The sequence below is a fragment of the Eulemur rufifrons genome, chromosome 3, assembly GCF_041146395.1.
Source record: "Eulemur rufifrons isolate Redbay chromosome 3, OSU_ERuf_1, whole genome shotgun sequence".
In the NCBI taxonomy this organism is placed as follows: Eukaryota; Metazoa; Chordata; class Mammalia; order Primates; family Lemuridae; genus Eulemur; species Eulemur rufifrons.
Genome location: NC_090985.1, coordinates 56,818,658 through 56,836,595, shown reverse-complemented (window position 1 = coordinate 56,836,595; position 17,938 = coordinate 56,818,658). Strand labels below are relative to the sequence as shown.

General features: G+C 31.5%; 1 protein-coding gene across 21 annotated transcripts in view; it reads left to right on the top strand.

Moving 5' to 3' along the window:
• The window catches only part of RIMS2 (regulating synaptic membrane exocytosis 2), a 640,638-nt gene that overhangs the window by 159,409 nt on the left and 463,291 nt on the right, over positions 1-17,938 (top strand). For 10 of the 21 annotated variants that reach the window (XM_069466111.1, XM_069466123.1, XM_069466129.1 and 7 more), the window contains one exon: positions 2,549-2,560. The exons of the other annotated variants lie outside the window; for them this stretch is intronic. In XM_069466111.1, coding sequence (XP_069322212.1) covers positions 2,549-2,560 — 12 coding nt within the window. The remainder of the gene's footprint in view (positions 1-2,548; positions 2,561-17,938) is intronic. 21 annotated transcript variants of the gene reach the window in all.

Sequence of the window (17,938 nt, the reverse complement as noted above, 5' to 3'; positions counted from 1 at the left end):
AAGGTATATATCGCATATCATATATAATGTATCATAGCATATGTCGCATATATAATGTATCACAGTATATATCACGTATATAAAGTATATTGTGTACATCATATATAATATATTGCATATCACATATATAATGTATATTGCATGTATGATGTATTTCATGCATTGTAAATTACATATTGCAGGCATATGTATAATATATCATTACATATCACATATAACGTTATATATTACATAATGTATATGATATGTAACATATTACATTGATAATATATGTGATTATTACATAACACATATATATGTTACATATTACATACATAGTGTATTATATATTACATATCACATATAATATACATTACATATTGGATATATAACTTATATAATATATTATTGCATATAGCATCAATATAGTAAATATTGCATATATAATATATGATACATATTATGTATTAGAAAGATATTTTATATTACATATACAATATGTTATATATATTATATATGTATAATGTATTATATATGATGTATAATATGACACATTAGTTATATAATGTATAATATGTAACATATGATTTGTATATTATATGATACATAATATATTACATTATAATGTATGATAATATATAACATGTATAATGTATTATATATGAAGTATATATAATATATAATATATCTTATGTATGTGCATGTCATATGTGTGTATTATATATAATGTATACATTATATGATATGTAATATAGCTAATGTGAAATATATGTAATATATAATATATAGTATACATTGTATATAATATGTATTGTGTATAATATATAATATATCATGTATTATATATAATATAAAATATATGTAATATATAAATATATTACATACTATGTATAATAAAATATAACATATATAACACATAGTATTACATTATATATGTATATATTAGTATAAAATAGTATTAAAATATTATTAAAATTATTTCATAGTATTTTTTTAAAGAATTAAAATGACATGAACATCTGTCAGTATATTGCCTGGCACACAGTTCTATATCTGATATTCTAGCCTGTTAAAAGATAGGATTTTGTAGAAATGGGATAGGACTGCATTCTTTACATCACTGTGTTCTTGACTACTTCTTATTAATATAATATAATATAAATATTATATATAAATATTTTATAATATTATTTTAATAAGATTTTTTTATAACGTTATAAAAAACCCTATAAAGTAAATAATTCTCTATTTTCAGATAGAAAGTAAAGCTCTCTAAGCTGAAGGAAATTGCACAAGATATACAGCTAGAGATGTTGTTTTTTTTGTTTGTTTTTGTTTTTGAGACAGAGTCTCACTCTGTTGCCCAGGTTAGAGTGCTGTGGCGTCAGCCTACCTCACAGCAACCTCAAACTCCTGGGTCAGGTAATCCTCCTGCCTCAGCCTCCCGAGTAGCTGGGAGTACAGGCATGTACCACCATGCCCGGCTAATTTTTTCTATATATATTTTTAGTTGTCCATATAATTTCTTTCTATTTTTATTAGTAGAGACGGCGTCTCACTTTTGCTCAGGCTGGTCTCGAACTCCTGACCTCGAGTGATCCTCCCGCCTCGGCCTCCCAGAGTGCTAGGATTACGGGCGTGAGCCACACGCCTGGCATTTAGAGATGTTTAAAAATGCACGATTTTAAAATAGGACTGGGTGATTGTCTTTCCTGTTAGTCATAAATGTTATACTACCACCATATTTCAAAGAAACAGCAATGCCTCAAAAATATGATTTTGATTTTTAATTCAAGTAAATTCTCATAACAGGTCATTATTATTGTGTAATCACTATTATTATCATTATTTTATGTTAAAGAATAGAGAAATGCAGCAATTGAGTTTACTTTCAGTGTATCGAAATGAGCTCTTTTGACCAAATTATATGTCTTACCATTTTTTTCCCACATTTATAATATTGGGAAAGTATGACCCCAAATTATTAATTGTAATCAATAATATCTTTAGTGACTTGTTCTAATTACATTTTTTCTTTTCAATAACAATGTTTAAAAGACTTCTAAATTAATGGGACAGAAATAACTTTTAAAAGCAATGTGCATAATTCATTTAGAATTACATTTTGTCTACTTTTGATAGTATCTGATGAAATTAAGATAAACAGTGATGGTATATTTTATTGTCTTTGTATATAAAAGCTTTTTTCCTAAACATTTTTCAGTTTTTTTCCTTTGAGTTTCATGTTTAATTAGGATTTTATTTATAGAAAGAGCATTCTCCTTTAATTACTTTTATGACAATTATTTATGTATCTTAATATATTTTAATATGTAGCATATTCTTGCTTGAATTCAATGAAATGTATGCAAAAATTTTTCTCCTTAGAATTTTTAATTTAAAATCTAAAATTTTAAGTTTCAGTCAAAATGTAATTTAGACATTTTCAGAATTTTAATTTCATTAAAAAACTTTAAAAAACTCTTATTGTTTTAAGAATGGAATTAATTATTTTTTTGTTTTGTCTCTTCTGTCTTTTCTAACTTGCTTTCGTGGATATTCACCCCAGGAGGACAAAGTGGTTAGAGTCTTTTTTCTGTCTAATATTATTTTTTTTCCTTATTGCTGTTATTGCCAATTTTAATTTTATAGCTGTATTTAATTAATACACTTTTAAGTGTTTTGTTACAGTTGTAGTGCATGATAATTGCTAAACACTATGGCATATTTAAGCATGTTATCTGATTTTACTGAAAAAACTTGCATTAAATTATTTACATTTTATTGTGTTATAGATAAAAATTGATTTGTTTTTTTAAAGAGGCTTGCTTTTTTAGAATTTTCAAGGAGATCTCGTAGCATTTCTCATTGTGACAAGAATTCCTTTAATCTTATGTTATTCTAAACTCATCATTGTACTAAGGTTTTAAAATCTTATCTTTCTTAAATATAAAGATTAAATTTTTGTAATAATGAATTACAATAACACTGGATATGGATTTTCTGAAGTACATATTTTGCTGTTAATTATAAGTATTTAATGCATTTTTATTTTTCTTAACAATATGTCTTAGAAGTTGATAAAATGTCTATCTTCTATCCTCATGTTGAATATTGGATATAGTTATAATTTAAAAATACTCAGGTGGATAAGACTACATTACAGGCTAGATTTTAATAATCTCGCAATGTCTGTCCTTAGTGGTCTGATTTGTATTTGGATCTGCTCTGGAGACTGGCGACTCCCTGCAAATACAAATAAAATCCTTCTATTCTGATTCCTTTTGATGAATCAGACTTGAATGTATTTTTCAAATTTTCTAATTTCAAATTGGCATCCAAAGATCATAGCTGAGGTCTTCTAAACTGTGCCCCCCACTTTTTTTTTTTTTATTAGTTCGAGCCTTTTTTTCCCCTTATAGTCTTCAGTTACTCAGTTAGGGATGGTGTAGGTTGTGGCAAATATTGAATATGGATTTAGAATAACATCTCTGACAGAAGAAAGGATACTGCAATTTTCTTCATTTTTGTTTTAACCTATAGGAATCCTACCAAATTTTAGAGACATTTTTGAAGATATACAGATCAATTTCTGTAGACACATCCCAGATTGTGCATCATTTTTAGTCCAGGGAAGGTTCCCTGGAGAATCTATAAGCTTTCTACGAGTCCACCTTATTAGCTGATTCACAAGTCCTACGATTCAGTCAGTTTATAACCTTTAGGATCTCTAGTTCTACTTTTGTGTCCAGAGTTAACACAGGAGGTACAATGGTCTAGTTATTGTCTGTGGTTTCTATGATGAATTTTGACACCTATCCCAGCAATGAGGCACTTGATGATTACTCAACTACAGAAATGACTTTGATATACTGATGAGATTTCATAATTTAACAGTCCATTTTTTAAACTAAGAATTGACTAACAGATAAAAGTATGCTAATTTTGTGTGGATTTGGAAGATGGCAAATAAGATTCAACAGGCCTTTTTATGATATCTTTTTATCTAGCACTGTTCAATGGATCTTTCAGCAATAATGAAAATGTTTCATATTTCCACTATCCAATACTGTAGGTTCTAGTCATATATAGCTATTGAGCACTTGAAAAGTTGCTAGTGTGACTGAGAAATTGAGTTTTTAAATTTCACTTAATTTTAATTGATTTAAATTTAAATAGTTACATGTGGCTAGTGGCCAAAGAAATCCTAACTCTAGATAGCAAATATTCTATGACTTAACCACTAAGGCAATATACAAGCCTGTTTACTTGTATTAGCAGTGTGATGTGTATACTAGCAGTGGATGTGAAAGCTATACAAGTCAATCTCATATAAAGCCAAGGAAGATAATGGACAAGGGACATCCTCCCAAAAGGTAGAACCAGGGGATATGAATGGCATTGGTCAAGGGAAAACCTCCTAGATAGCTGTATCAGGGTCAGCCAAATAGGGTAAACAAGGAAACTAAACCATCATTCATATAGGGACTGTTATGTACCATGGAAAATTGCCACTGCATATTTCTCATTCTTCGTGTTTCTGAATGAGAATTTTTATTACAGTTACCTGTTTTTTTCTCAGTCATTGTATATTGGGTGTGTTGAGAGCAGATAATTTGTCTTTAAGTATATAGGTCAGTGGTTCACAGTGATCTACACTGGGACATGTTGGAAAGATTGGTTTTTCCTTGGAGATCCTGGATTCAGACTTAGATTTTATAACTAGATGAGACTTTGGGATTACCTCCCTCTGGGAGAAGGTGAATGTGTTACATGTAAAATGTATGTACAGAATGTTGAGTAGTTAGTTGAAAGAATTGACTGTTGTAGACCCTGCCTAATGTTTACACCAACAGACGTATTTAACTTCCTTCTCTCTTGCAATCCCCACTAGAGAGACTGGGGATTTCTGAGCTTCCTTGCAACTGGAAATGGCTGTGTGACACAGTTCTAGCAAATGGGATATAAGAAAATATCTGAGGGCTTCTGGAAGTCATGATAAATAAAAGATGTAGCTGGCACAACCTTTTAATGCAAAAGTAATGTCTTGACTTGACCAGCCGTTTGTGAAGGTGATAGAAAGGCCAAGAGCATTAGAGTCACTAGTCTTGATGTCGTTGAGCCACTGATCAGATACCTTTCTCCAATGTGAGAAAAATACTCCCTTCCCAAATTTGTTTCTGTCATGAGTAGTCAAATTATTTTGTTTCTTATACCTAAAATTTTTCCTAATGGAAACACTAGTAGAGATGAAGTGTGCAGCAGAGAACCCATACAAACATCTAGGTTTGATTTTCCTCAGAAATATAGAAGTGGAATAAAAAAAAGTGCATGTTGATCATTGCTCAGATACTTATCTATATGTTCTTTCCTCTAGAAATGCTTTAAGAATTAGGACCATTTAACACATTTGCTCATTTATTACATATAAGTTACCTCAGGCTATTAATAGTAAATTAATGTGAAATGTTTGGTCTTAGAGATTAAATTTTTTTGTAATTATGAACTTATTCTGTTTCACATAGAATCAAAGTAAAGGAGATTGAATTGTTTTTTAAGTAATTTTATGTTTCCCATACTTTTTAGGATGCATGGAGCAAATAAACTTAAGCTCTATGGTAAATTATTTGCCTATAGGCCAGAACATATATCTAATTTTTCATCTATTAATAAATACTGACGTATGCATGTCTAGTGAGAGCATCATGAAGAAAGTACAGTTTTGGGAACAAAATGATGACACTGTCTAGAGACTATATCATTCGTTCATTTGTTTATATAAAGACCACTTTAATATGGGTCTTAAATTATTCCTTTTTCTCATTTTACAAAAGTTATTAGTTTTCTTAGGATATCAGTATTTCTTGAGACAATATAAATAAAAATTGTACTTGTTATTAATAGGTTATTAACCTTTATTGTAAAAAAAATGTTATTAATAGTTACCGTTATTGAAATGTAGGGTGTGGAAGGGTGATATGTGACCTGTAGTATTTGTTACATTTCAGAAGCATACAGGTTATCTGTTGGGTTGCACCTGCCCCTGTGATATTCAGAGGAAGGTGTTCTTTGTTTACACTGCAGTCTGATACTTAAGCACATTATTCATGCCTCTATGCCCTATGTATTCTTCTAGCTGCTGATTATTATTCTCATTTGTAGTTGCAATTTGGCATATACTTAAAAGTGTTTTTCAAGTTATACTAATTTTGATGAGCCCATCTCATCTGGGCAATGGCTGTGAGGAGCTGCATTCCAGTAAATACTGACTTAACAGTAGCAGATTAATTTATTTGCTTCTGCATTTCTATTTATTAATACAGTAACATGTATAGGACCTTACAAAAGTTGTTCTAGATACTGAATATAACAGTTGTTATGACCAACTCTTCTAATAAAATCATAAGTTAGGATTTTATTACTACCATTCTGTTTATTATATTGTAAGCCTGATAAAGACCAGGATTCTTATATTGTTCAACAGAGAAACTAGACAAAAATTCAGAGTTTTTCATCAGCAATATAGAAGTATTTTGGACTGTATTATTTAGACAACATACCATTCAAAAAGAATATATACCAAAATGAATCTATTAATAGGAGGCTAGAAGAATTTGGAGTAAATTAAGAGACATACAGGGACTACTGAATGTTTGAATATATTATACATTCTAAGTTTAGAAAAATTTTATCATTTTATTGACCATTTACCTGGTTATTTGCATATTTACAATAGGTGGGCAAGTGAACTTTGAAAATATGATTCAGGTCTCTTATAAAAAGGGATTAAACACTCGCAATGTGAAAATTCTGTGCAATAAAATATCTGTGAAATAAAATATCCTACAGGTAAATAATAAAAAATGTTTATGACAACTGAAAATACTGGCAAAGAGAATATTTTGAGGTTTTAGGCTGGGTGTGGTGGCTCATGCCTGTAATCCTAGCTCTCTGGGAGGCCAAGGAGGGAGGATCGCTTGAGGTCAGGAGTTTGAGGTTGCTGTTAGCTAGGCTGACGCCACAGCACTCTAGCCCAGGCAACAGAGTGAGACTCTGTCTCAAAAAATTAAAAAAAAAAAAAGTTTTATAGAACTTGATGTTATTACTAAGCACTGATTTAAAGTGACTTTCAGTGTGGCTATGATAATGTTCACAGGAAGTTGCAGAAATGACAAAGAATATTTACAATTGCAGCATAGCTAACTTCTTGTGAGCAGGCATAAGTCATACATTTTGATTATATATTTAGTACTTTTCCATCTTTTAGATACATTTTGCTTTGAGCAAATTGTTCCAATTGCGAATACCATTCCATCTGATCTATAAGTAAAAGTGATATCCATTTCCTTATTCTGTATGGGATTCCTGTAACTATAAAATGCCATAGGTGGGAGTTTATGGACTCCTGAAGTAGGAGAAGATGTCAGTGGCTATATAGGGTTCTGTTTGTGAGAGTTGAGAAGTTTGGTGGTTGGATAAAGAGGATAAAATGATAGAGGAGTCAAGGATGACGATGAGATTTTTGCATTGAATGAAGATATTTATGCTGAAGCCAGTGTTTGGATGATGGAGGTTCCTATTTGGGGGAGTAGGGGAATACAATGATTTAATAGAGAAATTGAGTTTGAAGAGTTTTCAGGAAACCAAGGAATAGATATCTATTACTATTAACAGCTAACCTTTATTAATCAATCATTATGTGTAAAGACCACTGTTTTATTTCATTCTCATGCCAAGTTCTATGCAACATTGAACCTTAAGGGAAGGCCTAAGGGGGGCTGAGGTGGGATGCAACATGAAATGTTTAAGAACACAAACTCTACCCTAAAAATGCCTGAGTTTGAAGCCAGCCTCTATCACTTTGCTAACTGTATTATTTGGGCCAATTATATTACCACTTTAAGCCTCACTTTCCTCATCTCTGAAGTGGAGGTAACAAACAAGTGTGTAGTAATCCTAGCTCATAGGATTGTCGTGTTCAATTATTGATTCTTTCCCCAGGACTCTGAGGACCCTCTTTCTTAAGTGCCAAAAAGGATAGTAAAACTCGCCATCTTGTTTTTAAAAATAAACAGGAGATTTTTTTACATTTTAACAGAAAAGATAAAATAGAAAAATATGATATATGGTTTTGCTTTGGAGATTTTACTGTGATATTCTTAGTGATTGTGTCCAGTGATGATCTGACAGGATATGCATGTATTTTTCTCCTTTTGGCTTTGCTGGATATCCCAGAGTCTTGGCTTAATTAGTATGACTAGGACAGAGCCAGGGGAGAACTTGTTATGGACTAGGTTTTTTTTTGGTATGGAGCTGCTTGTGAGTTCTCATCCCTAGCATAATAAACTCATTTCTTATTTTCGTTTTCTGTCTCTCATTTCTCTTCTTCCTTTATAGCAGTCTCTGTTCTCAATGTTTTTCTTACCAAAATGACACTTTTAGTTCCATTAACTCCTTCCTCTGGTCCTATCCTACCTCCAATTCCTATGTCCCCCTATAATACAGTTCTTCATTACTGCCAAGTTATAGTATATAGAAAATATTTATGCTTATTTTAAAGAATATTAATATGTATTTGGATAAGTAATTTAAAGTCATCATACAAAATTCAAAAGGTACACAAGTATGTATAGCAAAAACTAACTCTCTTCTCTATCCTTGGCTCTCAGCCACCCAGTTTTCCAGTTTCCCACAGGCAAATTATTAATATCATTTTTTAAATATATTCTGAGAGCTATTAGGTGACACACAAGTTTGACGCAAATGATCTGTACCTTAATTATATCTCTTACTTGAATATCTTAGAAAATTTTCTGTATTGTTACATATATAGTTATGTTAATCTCAATAAATTCAGTATTATTTGTATGAATATGCTATAATTTATTTAACTAGATTATATCTAATCTTTTGCTATTATAAACATTATTTCAATGAATATTTTTGTACGTATGTCACATTGCATATGTGCAAGTATAGCTGTAGGATAAATTCCTTGAGGTGGAATTGCTGGGCATTTCACATTTTGATTAGTATGCCAAATTGCCCTCTCTAAAGGTATATTAACTTGTACCTCTACTAACAGGATATGAGAGTGCTTCCTCCCATGTCCCGACTACACAATATATCTAACTTTTTAATCTTTACCAGTTACGTTGTAATTTTAATTTGCATTCATCTTACTATGAGTGATGTTGAACATCTTTTCATGTTTAGAAGCCATTTGTGTTTAATTGTCTTTGTAATATCTGTTCATGTCTTCAAAAAAGAGCAAAGGTCTACATTGTGTTTAGGTTCTGAAATCATAGAAAATACTTTATTAATATATGCCTCTTATACAGAAGCAAGATGCTTTCTCAAACCCTAGAAGTTTCACTGTTTTTAAACATAGGGTCTAAGAACAAAGGGGCTAGAATAAGGGAGAAAAGAAATTAAAAAATTTCATAGTTTTACCCCCTTTTTGAAAATTTTATGAAAATTTTGCATGTATATTTTAATATAAGACCATTTGGACAGTCTGTATAGGAAGTTCACTACAAAATAATTTATATTTATATGATTAACAAATATAATTTATCACTGTTAGCCATACTAATTATTTTTTATGACATCATGCTTTTTTTTTTTTTTTTTCTTTTTTTGAGATAGGGTCTTGCTCTGTCTCCTGGGCTAGAGTGCAGTGGCTGTCATCATAGCCCACTGTAACCTAAAACTCCTGGTTTTGAGTGATCCTCTTGCCTCAGCCTTCCATGTAGCTGGGACTACAGGTGTGCACCACCATGCCTGGCTAATTTTTCTATTTTTATTTTTGTAAAGACAGGGTCTCACTCTTGCTCAGGTCTTGAACTGACCTCAAGTGATCCTCCTGCCTTAACCTCCCAAAGTGCTAGGAATATAGGCATGAGCCACCATACCTGAACCATGCATGTATTTTTAAAATGCTAATTCAAATATTTCCAAAACCTTAAAAGTATATACAAATGTAGAAATGGGATTTATGTTTTTAAAGATAAAGTAATGTTCTGTAGTACATTTGGAAGAAATGTTTTCTTCTTGGATACTAAGTGTCAGGAAATACAGAGAGGATGATACCCATGATGGAAGTAAGGTATAGGAAAATCTCTTTGAATTGAGACATTTGATTTTAGTCCAATGGGCTCAAAAAATAGATCTTTATATTATGTATGTATATATTATGTCCTAGTGAATGTTTCTTAGGGTTCCTTGAATCAAAATTTGATTTCTTTATTAAAGAGGAGACTAGCTCTGATTTTATATTTTTTCTTATTAAGTAGGAGTTTACATTTTTATTTTTATGTTTTCTCCCAGCTTTTTAAGGGTATCACTGACATAAAAAAATTGTTTATATTTAAGGCATACAATGTGATTGATGTTCTGATATATCTATACCTTGTGAAATGGTGACCACAATCAAGCTAATTAACATATTCATCACCTCATAGTTACCTTAATGTGTGGTAAGAGCTAAGATCTACTTTCTGAGTAAATTTCAAGTATACAATATAGTATTATTAATTATAGTTACCATGCTGTACATTAGATCTCCAGATTTTATTTGTCCTGCATAACTGAAACTTTATACTCTTTGACCAACAACTTATCATTTCTCCTATCTCCCAGTCCCTGGCGACCAGCATTCTACTCTGCGCTTCTATGAGTTTGACTTTTTTAGATTTTTACATATAAGTAAGATCATGCAGTGTTTGTCTTTCTGTGCCTGGTATATTTCACTTAACCTAATGTTCTCTAGGTTTATCTATGTTGTTGCAAATGACAAGATTTCTTTCTTTTTTAAGGCTGAGTAATATCCCATTGTATATAAATACCATATTTGGATTATCCTTTCAACTGTTAATGGATAATTAAGTTGATTCCATATCTTGGCTATTGTGAATGCCAATTTACAATTGTGGATGCAATGAAGATGGTCTTTACAGCTATCTCTGACATATTGATTTCATTTTCTTTGGATATATACCCTGTATATGTGGTGATCATAAATTAGTATCTTTGTGATTACTATGTGATTACTATAAAGCATCTTACAAATTATAAGTCTATTTTAAGCCAATAACAACTTAACTTGGAACATATACAGAAATTGTACACTTTAAATTTCCTGATATTTAATGTTATTGATGACACCATTTACTTATATTGTGTATCCATTAACAAATTATTATAGCTATAAAGATTTTTAATACCTTTCTCTTTTAACTTTTGTACTAGAGTTAGAGTGATTTGCATACTACCACTATAGTTTTGAGTATTCTGAATTTGACTGTAGTCGTAACTTTTTAGTGTATTTTATACTTTCATATATTTTCATGTTGTTAGTGTTCTTTAATTTCAACTTGAGGGACTCCCTTTAGTATTTCTTCAAAGGCTGATCTAGTGAACTCCTTCAGCTTTTGTTTGTCTGTAAAAGTCTTATTTGTCCTTTTTGAAGGACAGCTTTGCTGATTGTAGTATTTTTTGTTGGCAGGCTTTTTTTAAATTTTTTTATTTTTTTTTTTTCTGTGGCACTTTCAATATATCGTTTAACTCTCTCCTGGTCTGCAGAGCTTCTTCTGAGAAATCTGGTAGTTTCATGGGAATTCCCATGTCTGTGATGAGCTGCTTTTCTCTGGCGGCTTTTAAAATTTTCTCTTTGCCTTTTATTTTTGAGAATTTGGCTATAATGTATCTTGATGAAGATCTCTTTATGTTTAATCTATTTTAGATTCTTTGGGCTTTATGGATCTGGATGTTCATTTCTCTGTTCAGATTTGGGAAGTTTTCTGTTATTACTTCTTTAAATAAGCTTCTTGGCCCTATCTCTTTCTCTGCTCCTTCTAGGACCCCCATAATGTATATGTTGGTTTTCACTTGATGGTATACCATTAGTCCTGAGGCTTTTTTCACTATTTTTCTTTTTTTTTTTTTCTCTTTGTTCCTCTGACTGAGTAATTTCAAATGACCTGTCATCAAGCTCCCTGATTTTTTCTTCTGCTTGATTGAAGCTTGTATGGAAACTTTCTGGAATTTTTCAGTTTAGTCATTTTAGACATTGTGTTCTTGTGCTCCAGAATATCTCTTGGCTCTTTTACATGGTTTCTATCTCATGATTGAACTTTTCATTTTGTTCGTGCGTTGTTATTTTGATTTTATTTAGTCTTCTGTGTTCTGCTGTAGCTCACTGAGCTTCGTTAAGATGATTATTTTGAATTCTTTGCCAGGCAGTTTATAGATCTTCATTTCTTTAGTGTCAGTCACTGGTGTTTTATTTTGTTCCTTTGATAAAATCATGTTTCCTTGATTACTCATGACCCTGTGGACTTGTGTTGAAGTAGGCACTTTTTCTAGTCTTTACAGACTAGCTTTGGCAAAGAAAGTGCTTCACCAGTCAGCCTGTCCAGAGATTCTGGGCTGGCTGACTTCAAGGTCCATGGGCAGGCTTGCTGCTGTTGTCTTTGGATGGGCTGATTTGGTGCATGTGTCAGTGGGTGAGTGAGCCTGACTCGTAGGCTCAAAGGGCTGGCCTGGAGCGTGTGGCTGTGTGGGCTGCCCTGGAACTGGGGTGGATCTGGAGCCTGGTGCTGTGGGTCCTGACATGAAGTTTGTGTCTGCAGGTGCTGGTCTAGAACCGGGGGCTAGCCTGAAGTTTAGATCTGTAGGTGCTGACTTAGAATCTTGGGCTATGGTACTGGCCTGGCACTGGAGCAAGACAGGAACTTTGGTATATGTGGGTATATGCATGCTGAGATGAGCTTAGAGCCTGGGTTCACTGGGTGAGCCTGGGGCTGTGAGGGCTGGCCTGGTGCTGGCATTCGCTGGGGCAGGCCTGGTACTGGGGCACGTGATGAAGTTGGGTGCGTACTTCACTGTTTTTGCCACCACACAGAAATTCTCTCTCTGTGCACTGCACAGACTTGAGGGAGGAATGACATGGATTATGTGAAACTGTCCTTCCTAGCCCCTTCAATGCATCTATTCTTATTTCTGCACTCTATCCGGGTGCTGTAGTCTCTAACCTAATCCATTGGCTCTTGTGAATGTATTTTTGTGCATGGATGCTTATTTAAATTGATATTTCTGTGAGGGGATGAGGGCAAGAAAGTCCTATTTTGCCATCTTGTTGACATCACTTTGTATTTTTCTTATTGTATACTATTTCTTGCTCATTTATATGACTGTTTTTTATTTTTAATATGGGTTGTTTATTTGCTTCAGAATACAATTCTTTATGACATATGCTGCAAATATTCCAGGTTTTCTTTTTTCTTTTGTTTTCTTCATATATAAAAACATTTAATTGCTTTCAAATTTATTAGTACTTTTAGCATTTGAATTTTGTCACATCTAGTAAAAGTTTCTTACTTTAATATTATAAAAATAAATTTCCCATATGTTGTCATTTTTTTGTTCAGTTTTTAGAAGTATTTAAGGCTTTGATTTATTCATAATTTATTTTTATGTAGGATATAAGGTATGGATCCAACTTTATTTCATATTTTTATTCATTTGCCATAATACTATTTATTAAGTAATCTTTTTTTAAAATTTTTTTATGTTTTTTTTTTTTAATTTCAGCATATTGTGGGGGTACAAAAGTTTAGGTTACGTATATTGCCCTTGCCCCCCCCGCCCGCCGCCCCGAATCAGAGCTTCAAGCATGTCCATCCCCTAGACGGTGCGCATCGCATAATGAGTAATCTGTTTTTTATCTACTAATGTTCATAGCCACCTTTTTCATGTATGGAATTCCCATATCCACTGTAGTACATTTCTGATCTCTTTAATCTACCAATTGATTTGTCTATTTTTGTGCCAGTACCAAGTACCACTTAGTTTAATGACTGTGCTTTTTTAATGTGTGTTACTAGTACCTTATAGCATAGCTCAATGGCATGTGAAGGGAGTGGCTGTGGGAGTGGACCACTCTGGTTACAGGCAATATGGGCTGGGTGAATTGTCTCTAAAGAATATTATGAATATAGTAAAAGTGACACTGAGGCAGATACATCAAATCCTATCTCCTCAACCCCTGCATTTGTTACAGCACTGAAGCTATTGTAGTTTCCTCATATTACTCTTCTTTTCAGAAATTTCCTGGATATACTCTTTTATTTCCTTTTTTAAAAATTTGAAGTATAGCTTCCATATATGACAGAGATATCAACTCAAACTTAGTACTTAAGGAAATCAGACATTTCATACTTCATAACCTAATAATAAAATGCACCAGATTTAATTAAGGTTTGATGAGTTTTGAAAGATACATATATTCCTGTGTAAGTATTACCACATCAAGTTTTATATTATTTACATTATCGTATGAAGTTTATGCATGTCTTTTCCCTGTCAGTTTCTTACTTCCCTCTCCCAAGAGGCAATCACTACTACCATAGATAGTTTTGCCTGTTTTTGAACTTCATATAAATAGAATCACATAGTAAGTACTGTCTTCTTTTTGTCTATTCAAGATCTCTGAGATTAATCCATCATGTTGCCTATATCCATAGTTTGTTCCTTTTTATTGCTGATACTACTTTATTGTATGAATATTCCTCAATTTGTTTATCCATTTTCTTGTTGTAGAATGTGTGGATTGTTTCCAGCTTTTTTTGGCTATAAAAAATAAAGCTGCTATAAACATTTATGTTACAGGTCTTTTGTGAGATATATTTATTTCTTTTTAGTAAATACCTAGATGGAGAATTGCTGGATCAAAAAATTAAGTTCAACTTTTTTTGCAAACAGTTTTCCAAAGCTCATGTACAATTCTATATTCTCATCAGCAAAATATGAAAATTCTCATTGCTTCATAACTTTACCAGCATTTGGTGTGATTACTGGTTTGGTTTTTATATCCATTTCCCTAAGGACTAATGATATTGAGCATCATTTGTGTTTATTGGCCATTCATATTACTTTTTGTGAAATGTCTGCTTAAATCTTTTGCCCATTTTAAAATTGGGTTGTTTGTCTTTTTATTATTGATTGTAGACGTTCTTGTTCTATATATTCTGGACAAATAGCAGATATAGATGGTCCCTAATTTATGATGACTCAACTTATGATTTTTTGACTTTTTGATGGTGTGAAAGAGATATGCATTCATTATGCTCCTCGACTTATGATGGGGTTACATCTGAATAAGCCCATCAGCGTGCTGAAAATATTTTAAGTGTGAAATGAACTTTTGACTTAAGATATTTTCAATTTATTGATGAGTTTTTCAGGACATAACTCCATTGTAAGTTAAGGAGCACCTGTATATATATTAAGACTATTTTCTCTCAGTCTGTGGATTGGCTTTTCATTTTCTTAGTGGTGTATTTTGGGGAACAGAACATTTTAATTTTGTTGAAGTCCAATTTATTAACTTTTTCTTTTATGGTTAGTGTTTTTTAGCCTAAAAAATCTTTCCCTACCCTAAGGATGCAAAGATACTGTCTTGGTTATGCTTCCTTATTTATTTTTCCTTTTTTATTTGAGAATCAATTTGTTTAGTCCTAAATAGATCACATAGGTATCTTTTACTGAGATCAAATTTAATTTATGGATAAATTTGGGAAGAATTGTCATCTTCATGATATTAAGTCTTCATATTCAAAATTAGAATATGTGTTTTGATTTGTTCATCTTCCTTTATGTCCCTCAATAGCATCACTTATTTATAATTTTATATATTTCTCAATAATTTTCTTATGAAATTATAAATAAAATATTTTTACTACTTTTTCTACTAATTTTTATATAGGAATGATACTGATTTTTGTGTTATTCATGTACACAGCCATCTTCCTGAATGATATTATTTATTATTGTTTTTCAGTTGTCTCTCTTGACTTTTAATAATATGCAACCCTATGATCTGAAAATAGTAGTAATTTATCTCCTCTTTTCTCATTTATTTCTCTTATTTAATTGCATTAGCTAGAATCTTTAGAATAATGTGAAATGAAAAGATATTTACTTATGTAATTAAAATAATTTATGTAACTTGTCATTTTGTTCTATTTTAAATTTTACTTGACAATTGTGTGCTTAGTTTTAAGTTCTTCTCTTTCTCTGTCCCCCAAACCCTCATACAAACATGGTTTCCATTTCTGTTGCAGATTTATCTCAGTTTTGTTTAGAGGTTTCTTAATACTAATGATTTCCTGCATCATGGTCCCTAAAGGTTACAAATCATCCAACTCCCTTTCTTGTCTTTTGCTGTCTTTTGGCCAGCTCCAATTCTAGGGGTAGTCACTGAGACATGTCAGCTATAGGAATCTTTGGCCACTTAATGGGGAAGTGGTTAAGAGTGGTTAAAATAGGTTGAAGTATGGGAATAAACAGGCAGATTATTTTTTTTAGCCTCACGTAAAATTCATGTAGAGACCAAGATGACTGAAAATAAGTCATAAATAGTTTTTGTATTGATTTTGTCTATAAGATTAGATTTAATAAGAAAATATATACTTTTTGATTTGCTAATTTAAACCAATATGTGTTTATAGATATATGTGTATATTTAAGATAAAAATAAGTAAAGAAGCAAATAAACCCAAGTGAACCTTAAATAGTTTATTTATATGTTGCTAATTTTTTAAATTCAGAAAAAGGTGTATTTGTCTTTTTCACCTAAGAACTCTGTAACTAGAATTGTGAAAATTTATAGATTGGACAAAGAAAATTGATTAACTATAAATGATTGTCATTTATGTTTATATTCTTTTAACATAGCTGAACAACTAATTTATATGCACCATAGATTTATTTAATAAATGCATTCTCAATTATCTGTGGTATTTTAATGAAACTGTGTAATGAAGGATTTTAAAGTATTAAATCACTGTTCCACATCATTGGGCTGGGACTCTAGTTCCACTTTACATAGCAGTAAATGGAGGCTAGTTTGGAAGTTTACTATAATTTCAAATGTTGATGAATGAGCATTTTATTGGATAACTTTCATTTGCCCTATAGATTCAGTGGAATCTATAGTAGAATAGTATAAAGCAGCTAAAATGAATCTTTTCTCCTTTTTTATACATGAAGATCTGCCTCTTTTTAACTATTCTACAGTATTGTATCATGTGACTTATCTACAGTTAAATCACTCATTCTCTCAGTAATGAACGTTGAGATAACACCTACTTTTTTGTTGGTACAGACAGTACTATAATGCATATTCTTGGACATGTCTCCTTGTGTGTTTATGGAATATTATCTAGGGTAGACAAAAGTGGAATTGCTGGATCATAGGCTATGGTCATCTTCATTTTCACTAAATATTGCCAAATTTTCCTTCAAAGTATTTGTACCAATTTATACTCCCACCAGCAGTTTATGAGAGTTAATTTTCTTATCATCTTCTCTAACAATTGTCTAATAACCTGTTTTTAATACTTTGCCAGTCTAATGGATGTGAAATGGTCATTTTTGTTTGTATTTTTTTGTAGTCCATATTATTGGTGAGCTAGTTGAGCACTGTTTTCTATTGTTATTGTTCTTTGGATTTTTTCAGTGAATTGCTTGCTCACATCATTCTAACATTTATTAAGTTCTTTCTCTTTTCTTATTGATCTGTAAGAGTTCTGCATATGTTCTGGAAACTAATCCTTTAGGTTTTATTTATAGCACATGTCTTTTTCCAGACTGTGACTTATATATTAATGACTTTTTTGCTATACTTAATTGTTCAGAAGTTTTAAAATTTTTTATTTATGTACACCATTGAGGGTATCAAAAATTGTGTGAGCACTACTTATTGAATATATCATTCTTTTTCCTGCTGATTTCTGATTGTATCTGTCATATATTAAACTATCATAGATGTATGGATTTGTTTTTGGAGAACTTATTCAGTTTCATTGGTCTATCTGTTTATCTCTTTAATAAAATAACATAGTTTTAATTGCTATCATTTAAGAATAAAATTTCGTACCTATCTGGCAATATAAGA